This window comes from Acanthopagrus latus, chromosome 20 (assembly GCF_904848185.1).
Source record: "Acanthopagrus latus isolate v.2019 chromosome 20, fAcaLat1.1, whole genome shotgun sequence".
NCBI classification, from domain to species: Eukaryota; Metazoa; Chordata; class Actinopteri; order Spariformes; family Sparidae; genus Acanthopagrus; species Acanthopagrus latus.
Genome location: NC_051058.1, coordinates 19,021,743 through 19,043,278, shown reverse-complemented (window position 1 = coordinate 19,043,278; position 21,536 = coordinate 19,021,743). Strand labels below are relative to the sequence as shown.

At 42.7% G+C, this 21,536-nt stretch overlaps 1 protein-coding gene across 1 annotated transcript; it reads left to right on the top strand.

Moving 5' to 3' along the window:
• Positions 1–1,960: 1,960 nt before the first annotated feature.
• LOC119009820 (transmembrane protein 150A-like) lies at positions 1,961–21,380 on the top strand. The gene is made up of 9 exons (XM_037081453.1): positions 1,961–2,229; positions 2,368–2,702; positions 4,811–4,884; positions 8,274–8,321; positions 10,075–10,161; positions 11,865–11,932; positions 14,872–14,999; positions 19,146–19,323; positions 20,409–21,380. The coding sequence occupies exons 3-9, from the start codon at positions 4,820–4,822 to the stop codon at positions 20,651–20,653; spliced, it is 819 nt and encodes a 272-aa protein (XP_036937348.1). The 5' UTR covers positions 1,961–2,229; positions 2,368–2,702; positions 4,811–4,819; the 3' UTR covers positions 20,654–21,380.
• Positions 21,381–21,536: the final 156 nt, after the last annotated feature.

The window sequence follows — 21,536 nt, the reverse complement described above, 5'->3', positions numbered from 1 at the left end:
TAAAAGTACTACCATACAGTGAAAATAACATTAAACTTAAAATTCCTGCATTGAACATGTTACAAAAGTAAAAGCATGCAAGTGTAATCAGGGGAATGTACTTTAACTATTTGAAATAGGAGTGAAATATTCAGAAAAATGTTGTAACTGTGATGTTCAGTGACTGAATGTAACTGAGTACATTTACTCGAGTACTTTACTTTTTGAGCAGCTTGTATTTTGCTTGAGTATTTACATTTCCTGACATTTTATATTTCTACTCCACTACATTTTTATTTACATTTTATTTATTTCATGCAAAAAACATGTAGGGAGTTTAAAAAATGTCTTTTCTAAATACAGTTTATTTATATTGTTAAAGAACAGAGTCCCTCTGACACCGTGTCTTCTCTCTGATTGGCTCATCGTGACGTCAGACTGAAGGTGTTGTGATGTCAGAGTCTTCAGCGCCCTCTCGTGGCTGCAGGTAGTCTCGGTGTTTCCTCTGTTCTCACTGTGTTTATTAAAGCTGAGGGCTGAGTTCAACTCTGCGAGCTGTCTGTTGAACAAAGGTTTATTTCAGATTTAAACATGTTAATCTAAAGCAGCTGTGGCAACATCTGTACACCGAGGCACGAGAGGAGGCACGTGACGATGCCTTCAGGTACTCTCGGGAAAAAGGAGCTCAGAAGTGATCGTCCACCAACTGTTGGGCAATAACAGCTCAAATTTTTCTTGTTTATCAGTTTTCTTGTTGGAGACTGTATAAAACGTGTGACAAGATTTTCCTGTTTGTGTATGTTTATGTTTTTCATGGCTCTACACTTTTATTTTCTCTTTTGAACTATATTTTTTAAGCTTTGGGGTTAATATTTTAAATCTGTCTGTTAAAATGTCCAGTGTTTGATGAAAGTGACCCAACATTTGCTCAAGAGCTTTTCTTCAGTCAAACAAACAACTTTTTAGTCCTCTATAATGACTTGACAGTTATAATTAATAACTTTAACACCCTGGTTGTTTACAAATCACATGTTCACATTAGTTTTACCTTGCTGAAGGTGTAAATAAGGTATTTTAAATCAACTTGGGATCTTCAAGGGACTTGGGATTACATCAGACAAGCTGTATGAAGCCATTTTATACTTTTTCTGGTTGTTTTTTAAATTTCAAATCAAGTCTCCAGCTACTTCAGCTGTTTTGAGGAATGCTGCAACTCTGTTTTGCTGAGAAGCTCCAGAATTTTTTGGTGGAAAACCAAAAAAATCACTTAAAATGGCTATGTAAAGCTCGTCGGGCGCAATAAGAGTCTTTGTATCCCAAATTAAGCAAGAAAAATATCATTTACACACATTCTTAAGGGAAATCTTAGGGGAAATTTTAGGAAAATTAAGAAATCTTCACGGCAGCTGCTAAGCTAAGAGCGTTAGCACGTTAGCACATCAGGGCACAAGTAACTAGGAACTTGTTTTAAAATGTGAAAAACAAACGATTACAGTCTAATCTGGCTTCCTAAAGCTTTTATGACATAGAGCAAGTCCCTGGAGAGCCCTTTAGAAAGATGTTAAACCCTTTCTTAAGATAAAATCTTCACTGTAGCTGCTCAGCTAAAAGTGTTAGCACGTTAGCCCAACTTTTAGCATGTAAATAATGTCTTTCAAATCAGTTTTAACATCTCTGGCTTCCTGGTAACTTGTTTTACACCGGATGAGCTGTATGGTATGGAGATATTTTATGTTTTTTTTTTTTTTTTTCTTCACCTGACATTTTATCAACTGAATTTTCATTTTTGGGTGAACTTTTCTTTTAAAATTAAGAGTTTTAAGTTATGTAGGCTACATTTCCTCCACTTTAGTATGTTAATGCTAACACACAGGAGACACAAACTGTTTAAAACAAGTCAGATAAATGTTTAATCCAGCCCTGCCTTCAGACATTACACGGGTCCCAGTCCGCCGCTGCCACCTGGGACACTGCCGCTTCCCGGGAGCACTTGAACGCATCACACCCGCTTTCTTGGAAACAACTTGTGATCAGTTTTGAGAATAAAGAACAAAAACACGATATTTAATATCTGAGTCATCCTCTCCTTGTGTCCAGGCGGTTGTGAAACGTGTTTCCAGGAAATAGACGGAGACCAAAACGTTCCTTTATGGAGAAAAACAACCACAACAACAAAACAAAACAAAACCAAAAAAAAAAAAAAAAATCACCTGCGGAGGATTTTTAATCACAACCCAGAGCTGGAGAGAAGTTTGTACAACTCTGCTGGCAGTTTATAACATCACATGAGCACGTAGACATTTAAAACCTGGACATGTTTCGACGTGAAAATGAACTTTGAGCGTCTCAAATAGTTAGAAGTGTGTTTTTTTTGTTTTTCTTTTAAAGCAGGAACAACATGAGCGTGAAGTCTGGGAGGAGTTTGAGGAGACTGAGTCCAGCTGCTGCCTCCAGATCACATCACTACACACCGGGCTGCAGACTCACTCAGGACACATCTGACTGTCTGTCTGTGTGGTGAATGGAGGACAGATGTGATGTCTCCGTCCTGCTCCTGATCCCGAGGAGATAAACCTGCATCACAGTCTGACACGTTTGTGAACGATGCGAGCAGAGACAGCAGCTCAGACCGAGCAGCTCGCAGCACAGCACACCTTCCACCGAGCCTGGAGGAGCTGAGATGAAGAGCTGAGTCTGAGGAAGTTCCCCCTGAGAAACAAGAGGTGAGAGAAAACTGATCAGTCCATTCACTTTGGTTTTTAACGAAGCAGGTTTATGTGAGATACTTCCATGTAAAGGGAGGACAGGTAGAAAGGAGCAGATACTGCAGGTGAAGTTAGAGTAAAGGAAGGAGGAGAGAACTTTAAGTTTTATGTTGCATTTGTTTCTGTAATTCAAAACAAGTTTTAATAACATGGAAATACTTAAACAAACAGGATGCTCAGGAAAATGTCCACATGCTTTCCTCTTCCTTCTGTTCTGATTAAGTTGACTTGTTTAAAACTACAGACCAAGTTCAAGGAGACAAGATTTGAGTCACTTTACTGTGTTTTTCCTGGAGTAGTGTTAGTAAATGTGAGATACTTGCATGTAAAGGGAGGACAGGTAGAAAGAAGCAGATAATGTGGGTAAAGTTCGAGTAAAGGAAGTTAAACTGGAGGAGAGAAAACGAGTGACACAGGTTTTATGTTGCATTTGTTTTTGTAATTCAAACTAAGTTTTATTGATATGAAAACACATTAAAACACAGGATGCTCAGAAAAATGTCCACATTCCTTCCTTATTTGTATGTTTTGAGTTTTTTGACCATTTGAGTCACTTTATTTTTTGTTTTTCCTGAAGTGGTGTTAGAAAATGTGACTTGCTTGGATACTGTGGGTAAAGTTAGAGTTAAACTGTAGGAGAGAATAAAACAGTGACACTAAAGTTAATCTGACCAGTTTCCATCAGGTTTTTATGTTGCATTTGTTATTGTGGTTAGTTTAAAATCAGCATTATGTAACTTTTGAACTCAAAATAACAGCTTCTCAAACTCAGTCTGATGGCTCAGTGTCTTGTTGCTTTAATCAAGTTTTATTCAAATAACTTTTATCAACATAGAAATACATGTTTTAATATGAATAAACACACAGGATGCCCAGGAAAAAGTTCATATTCTTTCCTCTTTCTTCTTCTGATTAGTTTTTCATGAAGTTGTGTTATTAAATGCGAAATACTTCCATGTAAAGGTAGGGCAGGTAGAAAGGAGCAGCTTCTGTGGCTTTTTGTAGTTTAAAAAGAACATTCTGTAACTTTTTACCTCAAAAAAACAGCTTCAAACTCATTTTGATGGCTGAGTGTCTTTATCTTCAACCAGGTTTTATGTTGCATTTGTTAATCGGAAGTCAAAGTTAGTTTTACTAACATAAAAATACATATGAAAACACAGGATGCTCAGGAAAATGTCCATAGTGTTTCCTCTTTCTTCTGTTCTGGTAAGTTGACTTGTTTAAAAGTACAGACTAAGTTCAAGCGGACAGCATTTCAGTCACTTTACTGTGTTTTTACTGGAGTAGTGTTAGTTAATGTGAAATACTTGCATTTAATGGTAGGACAGGTAGAAAGCAGCAGATAATGTGGGTAAGATTGGATTAAAGAATAGTGAAGTTAAACTGGAGGAGAGGAAGAAGATTTGCAGAGAGTGTTTCAAAACAGTTGGCAGCAACGTTTCTGTCCTAGAAATAATAATTTTTTGATGTCTAAATGAAATAATGGTCAGTTTGATCTGAAGCGAGTGTAACTAAAATACTCTCACAGGCATTTCATGCTCCTCGTTTTTTTAAGGACCGGATGTTTTTCTGAGATTTATGTGATTGTAAATCTTTTCCTTTTCTTGGGACTGAACAAACTCTTTAAGGACTTCATCTCGGGCTTACAGTCAAATGTTTTTTGTTAGTTTTTCCTTCCTTTTATTACCAAAACTCCAACTAATTAAACATTTTTCAGTTTCAAACAGCTGACGGGATAATCAGGAGGATGACTTGATGATGAAAATGACCCGACCTGTCAGCACTCCTTCATTATCTCACCCTGAGGCCCGAGAGCCTCTGATGAGACCTTTAGTTACTTTGATCATGATGGTGACACGACTCTGTTGATTGTATAAGATACAATATAGTATAGAACTGAGCATTTCTACTGAATGATCACAGGAATACAGCCAGCAGTGTGTTTCCCCTCCAGACTGTTATATTAAAAGCTGATGTGGTGGAAAAGTTGTGCAGGAAGATAATGGTCTTGTTTTGACGGCCTGACCGGAGTCCCTCACGTCTCTGTGGGTTTTCCTCTGCAGGTGGCCGTCATGTCTCTGTGGATGATCCTCCCCGTCAGCCTGCCAGTCTTCACCATCACTGGAATATGGGTCGTGTAAGTACCTCGCGGCGAATAAACATCATCTGTTTGCTGTAGAGAAACTAGGTTGTTTGACGTGTTGTAACTCAGGAGTCCACTCGTCTGTACGTCAGTCTGGTTACGCAGGGTGTCTATTATCCCTGCAGCGATCACGCCGACCTCCACTGACTGTGCAAAGTTCATGAATGTAAAACAGTTTTTCCTAATTTGGGAAGAGAGAGCGGCGACTGGCTGTTTGCTCTGCGATTGTTGTCGGGGAAAAGTGTCATCCTTGACATTCCTCTCTGCTCGTCCTCTAACACAGCTGCCTTTGTGGCAGAAAAGAGGAATCAGAGACGTCGGTTTCATTCAGCGGCAGCCGGAGGTGAGAGGTGCTGTGGTGTCGCTGTGGAGGAATCACGGACGGCTTCTGTCACAGTCTGAAGTGCAACAAGCATCGAAAGTAAAGAAGATGTGTTTGAAAACATCCTTAAAGTAATTAGTAGATTGCGTTTTGGGAAATATAGATACCTCCGTCATGCCTGTGTGCTGAATATGTAGATAGAGCAAGCAGCCAGTTAGCTTAGCTTAGCATAAAGACTGTAAACGGAGGCAAACTGCTAGCCTGACGCAAAATGTATCTATCTGAAGTCCTGGGAATGAGACTCAACAATCAGCTGTCTTTGTGGTGCGTTCAGGGAACAGCTGGGATAAATCCTGCTGATTCTACCTTTAAGTTTAATAGTCTTTGAATTATGTTAATATGACATGAGTCGGTAGGAATGTTTTAAGAGCCTGAACTTTATTACTTTTACTTGAGTGAATTAGATGAATCAGTATTTCTACTGGATTGAAATGATGTGTGGGATCCACCTCTGATCTTGGCCGCTTCTGCATCGGATGTAACTTTTTTTTTTTTTTACAGACCGGTCGATAAATAAAATAGTGTTCCTCCTCCTCCCCGTGTACTGTATGTCTTGTGAAACTCCACTATGCGCACACTCAAGGGATGTATAAAGGTCAGCACAGCCATGATTAAATCACATAAACAAATAAATCTTTGTGTTGCTCTGTATCAAGAATCAGATAGTGGACTAAAACTTTCCCCTGGAGGTTCACTATTAGATTTCAGGTCATTAGTTTTCGGGGGAATCTCCAACAACAACAACAACAACAAACCACAAATCTTGCAGTCATGTGTTCGGACGTGTTCTGAATACAGTCTGCTCTCCTCACCTTCACTTCTTCTTCTTCACCGAGTGTCTCTTTGTCTCTTCCTCTTCTTCCTTTCTCTCCTCGGTGTGACTCGGATTGCCACAGTCTCCTTTTGTGAGAAGCTCTTTCACACCAAAGTGGTCGCAAAGAATGTTTCACACCGGGTCTCCAATGCTGTGCCTGTCAGAGACGAGTCTGTAATCCCCCCCCTCGTTTTAACAGACCTGTTGTTTTCTCCGACACGTCGACACCTGTCTGCCTTTGAGCTCTCTGTCGAACGTGACCCAGAGACAGAACTAGAGCATGCACTGATGTTTGCAGAGTTTTCACAGGAAAGAATGGAGGTAAAAATAGAAACTTAAAATGCTTTGATACCCTCAAAAACACTGGAGTTGTTGTCTGCCCGGAGCGTCCCCTGCTGCTCAGAGATCAGTGGAAACACTCACACGACCGTCACGTGTCTGAGTTCACTTTTTGCGCAGTAACATTTGTCAGCGGGCCTCTCGTGTTGATTTCTGTGTATCTTATCTGCGGCACAGTGCGTCTTTGTGTCCTCGTCACGTCTTTCTCTTGATGTGTTCAAGTCTCAGATTAGAGTTTGTTGACGTGAAGCAACCAAAACGCAACATATGCTGGTCTCGCTGGGTCACCAGCGAGACCAGCATATGTTGTGTTTTGGTGCTGGTTTTGGTGTTAGCATGCTAATCTGCTAGTTAGCATTCAAAAAATACCCAGCGAGACCAGCATATGTTGCGTTTTGGTGCTGGTTTTGGTGTTAGCATGCTAATCTGCTAGTTAGCATTCAAAAAATAAAGTCATACATTTAAACTGAAGCGCTGAACAAACTGAAATGAAGATGTAAAGTCAAGATTATCAAAGGTTTTATTCATCCTGAGGGTCGTTACGTCACTGAATTTCTCTTTGGGTGCCAGACTGCGGTGTCAACCGTGTTGAAGTCTATGAAGAAGCGCACTAAAACCCAACGTACTGTGTCTTTGTCGTCTGATTTCTGATGAAGAAATGCCTCCAAAACACACTTCAGAGAGCAGGTCAACCACCGATTTTGCTCCAAATGATTGACAGCGCTGATAATATCGTCGACAGAAACAATCAGTGGTTCACCTGCTGCTCTGAAGTGTGTTTTTTCATTTTCCGGAGGCATTTCTTCATCAAAAGTTCAAGACAGCTGCCACCACAACAGTCTGGCACCTGAGTGAAATTCACTAACTAAATGACCCGTCTTTGATGACGGACGGAGGAAAAGTCCATCATGTAGGGATCGAATTCAGCCATCATCGCTTTCTGCCGGAAAATCAGGTGACATGAAAAACGACGGAGTTCACAGGGAGATGATGAATGACTGGTTCGAACACAGGACTTTAACCCAGGACACCAGAATTCACTGCTGACCTCATATTTTCAGACTGAGTTGACATTTTCCTTTAGATAAACAAACACATTCAGTTGTCAGTCACAGTCTAGTTTGGTTTGGGCAACACAACTACTTGAGGAAACTTTAAATGAAGACTCTTTCACAGCGTTAACTGCGTGTTAGGACGGGAAACTTCTCCCATCATCAAAATTGATTTGGAACCCCAGAATCCTTTGTTCAAAAGTCTTTGTTCAGATATTTCACCAGACGAGTTCATCATCAAAGTCAGGAGGATTGTTCCTCTGGGAGTCATGAGCCGCTTCATTCAGCAGTAGAGATATTTCAGTCTCGACCAAAGTGTTGCACACAACGTGAACGTCTGCTGCTCCCAGAGTGCTAACATCTAATTCATGGTGTGTTTGGGTGTAATGAAGGATCTCAGGCTTGCAGCCAGCTGTGTGTATGTGTGTGTATGTGTGTGTGTGTGTGTGTGTGTTTAGGCTGTTGTGTAGTTGACAGATTTAAAAGCGTCAGTGCAGGTTAAAATACAGCCAGCAGCTCCTGATCACATGTGTGATGGAAACACTGTTTTTAATTCACGTGACACCAAATACGTTGTAACTTGTGGCGGTGCTTTCAAGTGCTTCTTTTCTTTAAGTAAAACAGAGCTTCTGTCACTGTGAAGCTTGTTTATTTTCCCGTCCAGCAGCCATGTTGAATGAGTGTAACTTCACGTGCTGATCGTATCAGAGCGGAGATGATGTCTTGTGTGTTTCATGTTCAGCTCACTCTTCAGTTCTCTCACCACAGATTCTTCTCTTCTTCTCTAATCTTACAGATATGCGATGGCCCTGTACAACCAGCACGTCTGCCCCGTGCACAACTGGTACAGCACGCACACACACACACACACACACACACACACACACACACACACACACACACACACACACACACACACACACACACACACACACACACACACACATCTATCAACCAACCATGTAACCAAACAGAACATCATGTCTGTACTTTAACATATCATTATATCTGCTCTTATCATGATGATCCAAAAAGCTTCATCAGCAGAAATGTTCATTTCAGGATGTGAATATATATGGATGGATGCCGACGACGTGCCGATTCTATTCTGCATCCCTGGTTTTTAACACAGCAAACTCATTTTCTAATGTCCGAAATTTTCCTGTTTCTGTTCTTCTGAGAGCTCATCTCCCTCGTCTACACTCGGAACAGGAAGTCAGCGTTTTATATTGATTTTAGCTGCAGAAAAGTTCAGTTTCTGGTTCTGAGAATCAGCGTCTCACAGTGGAACGAGGGCCAGAACAGTGCGGAGTTACTCGCTGTGCTCCTGTTAATGTGCACAAAACTCCCAAAGACTCAGTCACCGATTGTGAATAACTCAGAAGTGGGAGGGGGGAGAACTGTGGGAAATGTGTGAGAGAAAACACCTCCTCGGCTGCTGTGTTTGTGTAGTATGATTTCAGGGAAAAGCTCATTCACAGCGAGCTTGCTTTGAGCTTATTTTCTCAGCCCTGCACCTCCTGACAGGTCTGTCAGCCTTAATTCAAACATAACGAGGCATTTAGACGGAGGAGGAACGGAGGGATGGAGATAGGGAGTGGACGTTAAGAAAATAAAGTGCTGTAAATGTTGACACAAGACGGGAATGTGTTAAGAAAGAGTGTGTGTGTGTGTGTGTGTGTGTGTGTGTGTGTGATAATGCAAACAGATCGGATTAAGTGGAAGGCGACGGAATTTAAAGTTGTGTCAGAGCTGCAGCTGGATTTCTGTCTGATATCGACTGACTCCTGTGGAATGTGAAACATAAACGTGATTTAAACCACCTGAGTGTTGCTGTTACCTTCTCAGCTGGTACAGGAAGAGTAAATACACCAAAGCGCACCCAACAAACGGCTGCAACACAAAATTTAAACTTTGTACACCAGTTCGTTTAAATCAGGGCTCTACGGTCTAATGTGAGATGATCTGATATATTATTCTTTATAATCTGAGCTGACAGAGGGAAAGTGTGTGTGCAGGAAGTCAGCAGATTATTTGAATTTGGGATTCTCGTAACATTTTGTGTCGTAACAATACATTAGTGCTTGTTTTTGGCCGGTGACCGTCCATTAAGTTTTGGAAAAATGAAAAAACACCAGAAAAAGTTTATTTGATCCTTGACTTTGACTCATGAGAAATGACAGAAACGAGCTTTAGGTTTAAATACTGATCAGAGTTCAATCAGGTTTGCTGTAATGTAGAAATGTCTTCCTTTGTGTGGAATGTGATATTTCCATCCGGGTTAAAATGGAAAACCTTTATCACAGTTTCATCTTCACATTAGCACACGCAGCGAAGCATCTAACTTTATTATTTAAGAGAGATTTAACTTAACTTGGGTTAATTTTCCACCGCTGAGTGCGTAAATCTCCGCACACGATGCTCCAAATGTGTCAAACATTCACAGAGTACGAGCGTTTACTTTAGATTTATTATGCACAGCTGATGTGAAATGTCAAACTGAGACTTTGAGCCACTTTTAGTGATTCCAGCTTGATTTTTCAACTTCTAAGTCATATTATCCTTCAGTATGTTCACGTTCATGTGTGTGTTTCCAGGCTTTATAACGAGTCCTGCGAGGAGCCTCTTCCACTGCAGAGGGGTCCCGTCCTGTGCTGCACGCTGGACAACATCCCACTCATCAGGTCCGTGATCTCACCCCTGCACAGCATTTTTAATCATTTTGCAAACCGCTGCTGCGTGTTTACCTGTTATGTAACGATCGCGGCGGTCTGCTTCCTGAACGTGATCTCCAGTGAACTAAACAATGGCACAGTGTTGACTTTGAGTCGCTGCCATCGGTGTCGGTTCCTACAAACCCTCTGAAACTCGACAGATCACATCGTGTAAGAACAACGCGGAGATCGAATGCGGTCTGCGGTTTCCCCCGGTCGTTTTTATTTGCTCTGCTCGGTCTGGAGTCATTTCAGCCTCTTTTTTAAAAATTCTCTTTGTTGAAATACTGAATCAAAACAGCAAAGAGAGAAAAAACAAAAGCATGCCGGTGGACACTGTGTTTCACTTGGCAGCGCAGCCTGTGATCAGTGAAAAACTTTGTCCTGGGCACCAGAGACCGAGGGACAAAATGTGAAATATAAGACTGTTAAATATTGTGCATGCACCTATTTACAATAATCTAGTGGTGATTTAATATGTCTGAAATAACACCCTGGTCACTTTTTACATAAAAATCCCTTGTTCATCAGAATAAAGTACAAAATGAGCTTATTCAACCCCCTGTGAGGAATATTTGTGAACAACTGGGATATTATTGTGTTCAGACAGGCAGGGTTGGTGCAGTTCGCTGCGACAAACAGCAAAAGAAACAATTTAACATTTTAATTCAGTGCCGAATTTGCAAGAAGGTACAAGTGATTTAAATCTTATCATAGCTGTGTGGCAAAGTTAATAACATTTCGACTCACTCAACAAAAACTCTTAAAAATGCACAATTTTCAAAGGGAGTCTGGTGAAATCGCAGTTGCAAGCTTGGATGGTTGGATGAGTGTGTTTGAGAACATCTGCTGCAGGTTAAGGGACATTATCCAACCACCTGTGTGGAACATTATGCATTCAGAGTAACAATTCAGATGTGGTGATGAAGGCCTCCAGGGTCTCCTGGAAATGTTTGATTTACGCACCTTGAAAGTACTTAAAAGTGCTTGAATTTGACTCTCTACTGATAGATTAAGCTTACATACTACATAACCCACTTCTTTTGATCATTACCACTAAAATGCCAGACAGTTTGCACGATCGTATTAAATCAGATTAACGTGTTGAGTTTGTTCTCCAGTTGTTCTCTCTGACAGTCGGTGAGCAGCTGCTCTGCAGAGTTTGTTGTCAGATGAGTCCACACTTGCCCGGCTGTAGGGGGGGAGGTCGACCTCCTCACCTCGACAGGAAGAAGAGCTTTTGTTGTGTGCAGTGGATCCTTCAGCGCCCTTTGAAATGTCGCCACACTGAGTCGAGAAATGTAAACAATAATTGATGAACAAGGGGTTTATGTTGCAGTGGAGGCGACTTCATTTCCCGTCTCGAGTTTGAATCTCTCGTGACTCTTCTGACTGACAGAAAAACGTCTCGCTGTCAGTCTGTCCTCGGACTCCCAGCGCGACTGTCCACTTATAGACGCTTGTTTCTCTGCTTTCCAGGGAAAAAATGTTGCTGTGCTTTTAATACCACAGAGTAAGAACACATGTAAGGCCGCGCTGCCATTTCTGGATCCCCGGCGGAGGTCACAGATGTGACCTGAACCTGACTGAACTTGCACTTTGGCCCACTGAGCCTGGAGGCCGGCCGACACTAACGACCCCTTCCTCTCCTCTCCTCTGTGTTTCCTCTGCAGTAAATGTGGAACTCTCCCGCCTGAAAGCTGCTTTTTCAGCCTGATCTGCAGCACCGGCTCCTTCATGGGTGAGTATCAACACAGCAGCATTCAGACGGAGAACGTACCTGCCTACACACACATTTAGCCAACATGCAGCTCCGGGTTGAACGAGGGCTCTGTGCACTCACGACTGTCAGGCTTGTTTTCTCAGCTGTAGCGGCTCCAGCCAAGTCTCTCTTACCCAGAATCCACTGCCAGGTCCCGCCTCTGAGGGGAAAATGTACGGGATGCCATGAATGGTGCATTTTTGAACCTCAGGAGTGTTCACCTTCTGACCGCGAGGGCAACTACTCCCTAAAAAAAAACCTTGTGTAAACCATTTATTTTTGTGTTTGACTCTTGCCCTGTGTGCGTTGTGGTCTATATGTATTTACTTTCTCTGTTTGCTTTATGGAAGTTTGTCAGGAAGCTGAGAAGTTTCTCTCCAGGTGTTTACCGTAGTAGGCGTTGGTCGACCTAGATGTTTTAACTTTCATAGAATATTTATTTCCAAAAAAAGAGAGCGGCTGATTCTCTTGGACGGTTGACTGAGTCATCCTGGTGAACTCTGCCCTGATTTTCTCCCCAGATTTTGCAGCCAAATATCAGCTAACAGTCGCGAAATGCTCAAAAAGAACTAGTTCAATACGTTCAAGAGTGTTTATAGTTAGTACTTCAGGACGTCCACACCCAGGTCATGAGACAACCGTCAAAGAGAGGAAGGAAATGATATATCGTTTAGATGCAGAAATAAACAGGCACATTTCTGACGATTAGTTGTTTACAAAATGTCTGAAAATGGTAAAAAAAAAAAAAAAGTTTATCAGTGTTTCTGAAGGCCAGGTTGAAATCCTCAAATGTCCTGTCTTGTCCACAACCCAAAGATTTTGGGCTCGATCTAACGCTTGGCGCAAAAGTCTCATTGCTTGTTTCAGACCTTCAGACTGGCAGCTTACATAAGATGACCAGAGAGCAGTGATGTGTGTGGAGCTCCAGCTTCTCTCTCTGAGTTAATCTTCAGTCCTCGTCTCTGCCTCTGTTGGTAATTCTTGAGGTCAGAGAGCGATTTAATGTCAGAGTCTCCGTCACACTCAACTCTGCGTATCACGCTGCGGTAAATGGTTGAACCTGACCTGACGGAGGCTGCGTTTTTTTTTTTTTTTTTTTTTTTTTGTCTTCTCTTCAAACGCCGAGTGAATTTATTTGACCTCTCACCGGGACACACCTGCTTCTTCAGACTTCCCGAAGAAAAAATGTTGGAATTCAAGGGAGGTTTAACGAGCCTGTTAACCTGTCGCAGCTCAGGGTTTATTCTGTGTCTGCTGTATATCTTAAACCCAACGAGTGTCCTGCCGCTCGTCACGACTTCACACAACCACGACACGAGATTCAGCATTTAGCCGTAACTCTAAAGGAATGTTGCATCTCCTTTTTGTATAAAAGCGCTTTTTACGTCTGTCAGTAAGACTCATTAATAACTGTTGGGAGGTGATTTGACAGGCTTGTGTCGTTTGGCCACGCTCTGCAGCAATCTGTCAAAATGTGCACATTTCTGAACGGCGTACAGCAGCGAGAACAAGAGCTGAGTGGTGTCGACAGGCGAGGATGTCGTCAACTCCACGGTGACCTGCTGGTTACTCTGAAGGGCCAAGAGTCAGGTCAGATAGTAAAGGAGTAGGTCATGTGGGGTTCAGATGACAGCAGGGCTTCAGCTAACAGTTATTTTCAGGAGAATTTGACCTAAAAAGTCAGAAAATAGTGTTTACATTTTTTTTTTTTAAAGGTTTAATTAGGGGTCCACGTAAACACAGCACTGCTACCATGTTAGCATTAGCATTCAGCTCAAACATACTTCCGCTACATGGCTGTAGACGCATCGTCTTTGTTTGAAACTGTTGTAAACTATTGATTAACAATGTGCTGATCGACCAATGAGGTGTGTATTAGTTTCAGCTCTGATCTGAAGTGACTGTGCTGGCACGTCTTAAGAAATCTCCCCAACATCAAAAGCTTTTCCCGTTATTTTATTGGGCTCTCATAAACAATACCCGGCTTGTGTTTTGCGCTGAGGCGGTTTGTTTAACTCGGAGGTGTGGTGTGAGCCGAGATCACAAAGTCTGCGAATCACTTGCACATAAAAAAAAAAAAACCAAGGAGTCTTATCTCAGCGTCCGGCCTGATCATCAAAAAAACTGACCACTGCGTTTCGCGGCTGGACCGACAACACGGGCGCGAAAACAGTCGCTCTGTGTAGTTTGCGGCGTGATGGGCGCCAGATGTTGAACGGCGTGAGAGTCAGATGGAGGAGAGGACGAGCAGTGTGAGGCTGCTTTGATGAGAGCAGATTAATAAACAGACGACTGACATCTGCAGCGTCGTCGCTGAACGTTTCAGCTCGCCGTTCCTCGTGCTGAAAGGAGAGTAAAGGTCTCTCCAGTGAACGTGTTGCATTTGCTGCATTTTGGTTGGCAGCGTTAGATTCCAGCGTTGTGCATCCTTAGAAGTCTTCACTGCTTATTTTCTTCACAGGACAGACTTGAGTGGAAACTGCAGCTCGACTTGTTTGCCTTTCAAATATCCCGACGTTTGTTTAGCCTTGTTTATCTTAACTGAACGCGTTGAAACCAAAGCCTCTCTGTACACCTTTAGATTTATTTCATCGGGGTCTTTAGAGGTTGTAAAAGCATATTTCACTTTCATTACCACCTGAAGAAAATATATATCTATTTTGTTTATATCAATGTGGGTCAGGGCTGGTTTGTATGCATTTTAATGCCAGTGCCGCCTCAAACAGACCTGAGTTGTGTGTTTCTCTGAAAGAAACTTCAGACTCTGACGTGTTTCTGGATGCAGAGAGTCACCATGGAGTTGTTTTAATTCTGTGTAGAAAAGAAAGAACTGTAACAAAAGAACTGAGCTATAAAGCTGAGATACGGTTTGTGGTGTGGACACAGTGTGATGAGACATGTCGCCCTCTCTCCTCCAGTGATGCTGATCGGTCTGCTGCGCTACGCTCACGTCATAGAGAAGCACCAGAACTGCGTCCTCAACACGGCCGGACTCTCCACCGCCTGGATCTGCGCCGCCGGCCTCATCATGGTGGGAAACTTCCAGGTAATCACTCGCTAATCGGAGCCATTGATCACTGGAGAGCCTCGGGACTTTGTCTTGATAGTATTTGGTTTAGAAGGAGGATGATCAGCTGACACACACACGGCACAAGAACAACAGTGACAGCACAGATGTGTCATCAGGTTGAACTTTACTCTGATTAATCAATCAGGAGTGAGAACAACAACTTATTCTTTAAGTCACCTCTTTACCAGGTTTATTGTTTGTGTCTTGATTGATACTGATGATATGACAATGTTTGATACACTTAACGTTCCCAGGTTCACCAATAATTTGTAATACAAGAAGGCCGTCAGTGCAGGTTACTCTTGTTTTAACCTCAGTCGCGACATCTATCAATCTGTGATCCATTGCTTTGATCTGGACTGAAATATCTCAACAACAACAGGACGGACTGCAGTGAAATTTAGTTGTAGTTTTCTGAGTGTAAAAGTTTATCCTAAGGACTGTTGATACATTACTGTCTCTCTAGCGCCACCATGAGGTTGACATGGTTTTAGTGAAATCTCTCAACTATTGGATCGACTTCTTGTGTCCCGTCAGGATGAACTGTAAAAACTTAACAAAGCTCTTAACTTCACACCTACTGTCAGGTCCAAATTTGTTCATTAGGGTTAGGGTTGAACTTTATATGTTCTGCTTAGGTTTAAGAACACTTTGCTCAGGGTTAGGGAAACTTCACTGTTTGGCTTAAAATACCTAATTTAGTCGCCACGATCTCAGATGGAGAAAGACGATTTGCCCTGACAAATAGAAATTGAAAATTGGGAAAAAAAAACCAGATGTGCCTAAAAATAGCGTTGGACCGTTTGGCAGCTTCGTCTTCCTCCTGATGGGCCACATTTGGTGCAAATGCCGACCTTGGACGTATCTGTGGTGTGTTAACATTATTTGCTGGCGACTGGATTTACAAACCTGAGGCCAAGCCGTGCTCTAAAAGAGGAGCACTGTGCTGGTTTACTGAGTCTCACTTATGTGTCGTCTAGTACATAATGAACACTAGGAGCTATATCTGGCCCCCGGTGAGTTATTTTTAATAGAAAAGTGTCTTTTCTTTGTAATCAGTTTGGTGTCAGTACAGTCGTTCAGAGATGATGGAATCAGAGTTAGAGAGAAGGAGAAAATGGGAATTATGAAACTCAAACGAGTTACTTAACAAACTTACTTCACATCGAACGCCCTGTTTAAAGCTGAAGGACACAATAAGAAACCTTAAATAAATAAATCAAGGATCAATTATGTAAAAACAATCAAATGACCGATTAAATAGAAAGAAGTTGCATAATTTCTTACATAATTTCCAAACAGTGTTCACCCACAGAGACAGATGGTTATCTCGCCGCTGCATTGTGTCGCGGATCACAGGGACTTTTGTTTGAAACCGAGGTGGATGTTTGATCCTGCAGGTGAAGTCGAGTCCCGACCAGCAGGGTTCTTCTGACCAGAAAAAAATGTTAACATGGAAAAATATCAAATCCAGTTATTGTGTTAATGCTGCTTAGATGAGACTTTACACGGTTTGTGGGTCAGTGTCATGGCAACTGACACATATAAACAGTGTGGAGGAGACGGTGAAGTGATCCGACCATCCCGCTTCTTTTTAACCAAGATAGACATGAACACAATAAGTCAATCACTGCCAGGCCCAGTTGCACTGTGGGTAATGTAGGCAGCAGGTTTTTGGTCGAGCATTGCTCTCCTGTAGCACCGCTGGACTTGTTAGGGACTCTTGGACGCTCACCTACTTTATTCCACGCTTTCTTCTTAATGTTCATAACCTGATGACTGCATTACCCACAATGCAGCTCAGTGAGTGATATCACTCGAGACAATTTATCAGATTACATGCAGCTTCCTCAAAAGACCTGCAGTCACACGAAGTATTGGTGGAGTTGCCCTTTAAATGTCAAAATCATCAGTTTATTGATCTTTGTGGGTTAAATCAGAGAAATCAGGTGGATTTTGTCTCCAGGTCGTCTTTAAGACAGAATCTGATCTGATCACAGGTCTGCTGGTTGAATGACGCTCGGCTGCTGCGTCTCTGATCTGTTCGCCCCCTGCAGCCTCGCAGCACTTTGTAGAGCGTCCAAGCAAATCTGGTTTGATCCTGTGTTTGTTCTGTCTGACGGCCCTCTCTGCGGTAGTTCGATCCCAAGAACAAGATGATTTGGCCGCGTGTCGCGCGCCTGCTGTCAGAACACAGTTTGAGGAGGGGTTCCTCTGAAAAGAAGCTTCGCTGTGATCGGGTCACCTTTTGTGCTGAACTGTAACCGTGCTGGTTTGAAATAACTGTTGGAAACAGATTTACAGCTGCGGGACATGTACACACATGTACGCCGGGGCACAGACTGTACATGCAGTTTTCATGGCCTCAGGTGCTGAACACGAGTTAACTGAGCGATTTTAACTGGAACGTAACTCAGCATCTGAATCTGACGTGTGTGTAGACATGTGCAGTTCTGTTTATCTTGTGTCCTACTACACTTCAGAGGGAAGTATTGACGATTTTAACTTCGCTCTTCTTGAAAGATGGTTGCAAAATGTCCAAACGGTCGCTGAAATGACCGTGTTTTGTTTCCAGCCACCACAAGCATCCCCTCCTCCACCCGATAAGAAAGTCATATACATGTAATCTGAACATAATATGTCTGCTATCTGTCGGCTGTGCTGAGCGATGAGCCGATATTGTTCAGTGTCTCTTTAGAGTTTCTCCCACTGAAAGCAGGTTCCTCGCGCCACGAGGGTGAAAAGAACGAACCAGACCCGCTGAAAACTTCCTCCACCGCTGGACACACGTGTCTGTGTAACGTTACATCCATCAGACCTGTTTTGGATCTGAGTGCTAACACTCCTGCGCGTGTGTGTTGCTGTCAGAGGTCAGTGTTGGAGTGTGTGTGTGTGAAGCAGCTGTCTCAGATTCCTCCGGCTCTGTTTCCACATGTCCGGGCCCCTCTTAGCTACATTATGGTGCGCACAGCGAACAGTTCATCCTCGCGGGGTCCATCATCCAGCTCACCCACCAGTGTTTAAGGGTAGTCCTGCTCTTTTATCTGATTGGCTGCAGGGCCTGCCTCCCTGTCTGTGCTCAGCCTTACATAATGAACCTCAGAGTAAACATGGCAGCCGCGTCTGAGGGGCGATGGCCACATCTGCCGAGCGATAAATATCCACGCAGACACGAGCGCCGCTGTTTACATGTAGACGAGGAAGTGTTGATGTTGAGTCGGAGCTTTAGGAAATCAGGAATGAGTTTGCCAAGTAGACGCGCTGTTGGTTGTTTGACCACACAGGTAGTTTGAAGGATTAATTGTCTTCTTGGAGCTAATTATTATATTTATTTTGGACACTTCCCGTGTCTGCGAGGCTAAACCTGGAGGAGATGTCACAGCACCTTTTTTCAAACCGACACCACGTCGTCTCTTTGGCGTCGGAGGTGAAAATAGAGATCATTTTGCTGTAAATTGGCGTCATTACAGGTTTTTTTTTTTTCCCTCCTCATCCTCGCTCCTCATCTCATGCTGTGCCGGAGCAGATCGTCCTGTCCTGTGAACGTCTGTGTCAGATGATATTGTTGCAGTGATCATCCACAGCGCCACTGTAACCTCACTGGGTTCTTTTATTTTCAGCTCATGTGGACCAGAGCAATACTCAGACACAGCTCAGATATCTTGGTTAAAGATGATAAAGATGAATAAATAAGCCATCAGAATTTGTGATTCACTGATCTGATTGAGAGAGCTTTATGAAACAAAGCGGTGTTTTAAACTTAATGCTAACGTTATGAGGTTTAGCAGGAATAATCTTCACCATGTTCATCTCACTTTAGCGTGTTAGCTGAGGCTGGTGGGAAAGTCTGTGCTGGGAGTCTCCAAATATCAGGAACCTTCAAACTCTGGCATGTTATATTGGCACAAGCCTCTGGGGACCATGAATGTCAGCACGAATGGCCTGTGACCGATGGCGGTCCAGTCCAATAGTTGTTGAGATATTTCAGTCTGGACTAAAACAGAACAACAGACCGACATGTGAAAAAAAAAGCAGAAGGTAGAAATGAAATGAACTGAGCCTCAGATGACTGACGGCAACATTTTAAGCGTTTCTTGTGTGTTTTTATTTTTTTCGTCCCAGGTGGATTTTGCTAAAGTGCTGCACTACGTCGGCGCTGGCGTGGCGTTCCCCTCCAGCATGCTGTTTGTGTGTCTGCAGTCGGCTCTGACCTACAGACTGGCCAAAACCCAGGAGGAGTACCGGATAGGTCACGTCCGAGTCGGGATGACCCTGCTGGCTCTGATCGCCCTGGTGCTCAGTATCCTACCAACATGAAGCTGCGGGTGTCGTCCTTTATTAATCAGGATTCGTTCAGAGTTTAGAGCAAGCATCATTTTTACTTTTATGTTTTCCATCTTAGGTGTGTGCTTGAATTTGAATATATACCTGAAAAAAAAAAAATTAAAATCTGTAAAGCCGTACAAACCCTGAAAACAATCTCCCAAAATATTTAAGGCACTTTTCTCTCGTTTTTTGAGTTTTAGGCTCCATTAAATTCAAGACTTTATAAAGAAGACATTTCTAAAAATTCAGCTTCAAACTGTAGGTACTGACAGAATAACTCTCTGAACATTAAAATGATCAAACCTCTGGTATTATAAAAGGTTTGGAGGAGCACCGGCGTGTTTCTGTTTGCTTGTTTGATCTCGGCTGTGACTTTGTTGGCCGTCCAAACTCGTGTTTTCCAGTGTGAACTGAGCTACATCGCCCCCCGCTGGAGAAAATACAGTTTAACATCCCTCTGTGAGAGTCGAGCAGGACTGAAAACAAACCTCCACCCTTCGGACTTTTCGACTTATATACAGCACTACAGCAAATAACTGCGTCCGTTATGGATTCATATGGAATCATCTGATTATAATTATCTCTAATTTATTCAATACCAACGACTACTCGCTGGTTTAAACTGTTTACAAAAACACCATGATGTATAAACTCTTAATGTATTTTGTGCAGGGACACACGTGTATCAGCCTGATATCGGGAAATGAAGAAAAACATCCATCTTTGTTCGCCACGGCTCAGCATTCGTACCCTCAGGTCTGCGTAATCTGCAGCTCATAAACTTCTTTTAAAATACAACAGTGTGAAGTTATCGATTGTTAAATAAATTAACACAACAAACAACTGAAGCTGCAAAGAGAAAGACCAGAGTTCTTGTTCACAAATGTTAAAGCAAAACAAAAAATCAATACTCAGTCACATTCCACCGCTGACAACCTCAGAGTAATGGTTTTTACACACTCGTACAGATGTTTTGGATTTGCGAGAGATTTCGTGCTTCGTGCCTCGTCGCCTCTCTCCCGCTGCGCCGCCATTGTTCTCCTTAACTCTGATCACCAGGTGGGGTTTTCTTCTGCCAGGAGAGCTCCGCCCTGCAGCACGCCTCCGCCATCTTTGAGTGGGTCTACTGCATGCTCATCATGATCTTCTACGGGACGTTCGCCTTCGAGTTCGGGGGCATGTCGGGCGACACCCTGATGGTCCTGTCCAGAGGGGGAGGCGTGTCGAGCTTCTCCGAACACAAGACGGAGGTCGGCTCCAACCACCGCCAGCCGGAGAGCTTCTCGATGCTGAGCCGGGCGTGAGCATCGCTGGAGGTCAAAGGGCGACACACGGAGACACTGAGGTGGTTTGTTTATCGCCTGGACGCTGCAGATCCTCACGCTCACTGTCGCACACAGCCGTGACCAAAGACTGACGGACATTTGCACAGTAACGTAGCTGGAAGTGCCTTTTTTTTTTTTGTTGTTTTTTTTCTGAACACAAAGGCAGCAGAGAGTCACACATGTGCACACTCACGCACGCAGGCCTCTGTTTGTTTGGATCCTCCGAGTGAAACAATCGCTCTCTGAACTCCCGTCGTTTTATCAGATCCCTCAGAAGTCACTCCTGGCTGGGCTGAGAGCTCGGACACCGAGCTCGTTATTGTTTTCTACTCAGGAAGTTTTGTTACATAACCGGCTCTCGCTCTTTACCTCACGTGTAGGTGAAGGTGTCCAAAAAAACGTCCCGACAGTAGATGAAAGTTACTCAGTGCCAAGAATAATATGTTTCTTTTAATGTAGTTAAAAAAAAAAAAAGTCTATCGGACCATTTTTACTGCAAAGTTTATCTTGTGATTGGAGTTATAGTAGTAGATGTTTAATATCGCTCACATAAGCTCTGTTGTATATTTCTTTTGTATCTTTCAGCTCTCTGCCAAAGACTTTCCGTCGCTGCTCTCAGACAGTTTTTTTTGTCATGCTGTATTTGATCATATTCAGAAAGAAACCTTTATAAGAAAATAAAGTATGCAGAAAACAAAACAATGAAGAGGATTTGCTTAATTTGTGTTTTTTTATTTTAATTCAAGAGATGATTGAGCTTCTGTTCCATGCACATGTACTTCATGTCTTTGAGTGATCGTGCAGAAGGTTTGAAGTTAATAAATTTTGTGGTATTTCTGATTTTTGAACTCGCCACCTGATC

Bases quoted from the DNA above. Each gene is read 5' to 3' on its own strand.
- LOC119009820 (XM_037081453.1), top strand. From the start codon at position 4,820: ATGTCTCTGTGGATGATCCTCCCCGTCAGCCTGCCAGTCTTCACCATC. The intron at 4,885-8,273 runs GTAAGTACCTCG...CTAATCTTACAG, and splicing joins ATCACTGGAATATGGGTCGT to ATATGCGATGGCCCTGTACA. The intron at 15,000-19,145 runs GTAATCACTCGC...TTTTCGTCCCAG, and splicing joins TCATGGTGGGAAACTTCCAG to GTGGATTTTGCTAAAGTGCT.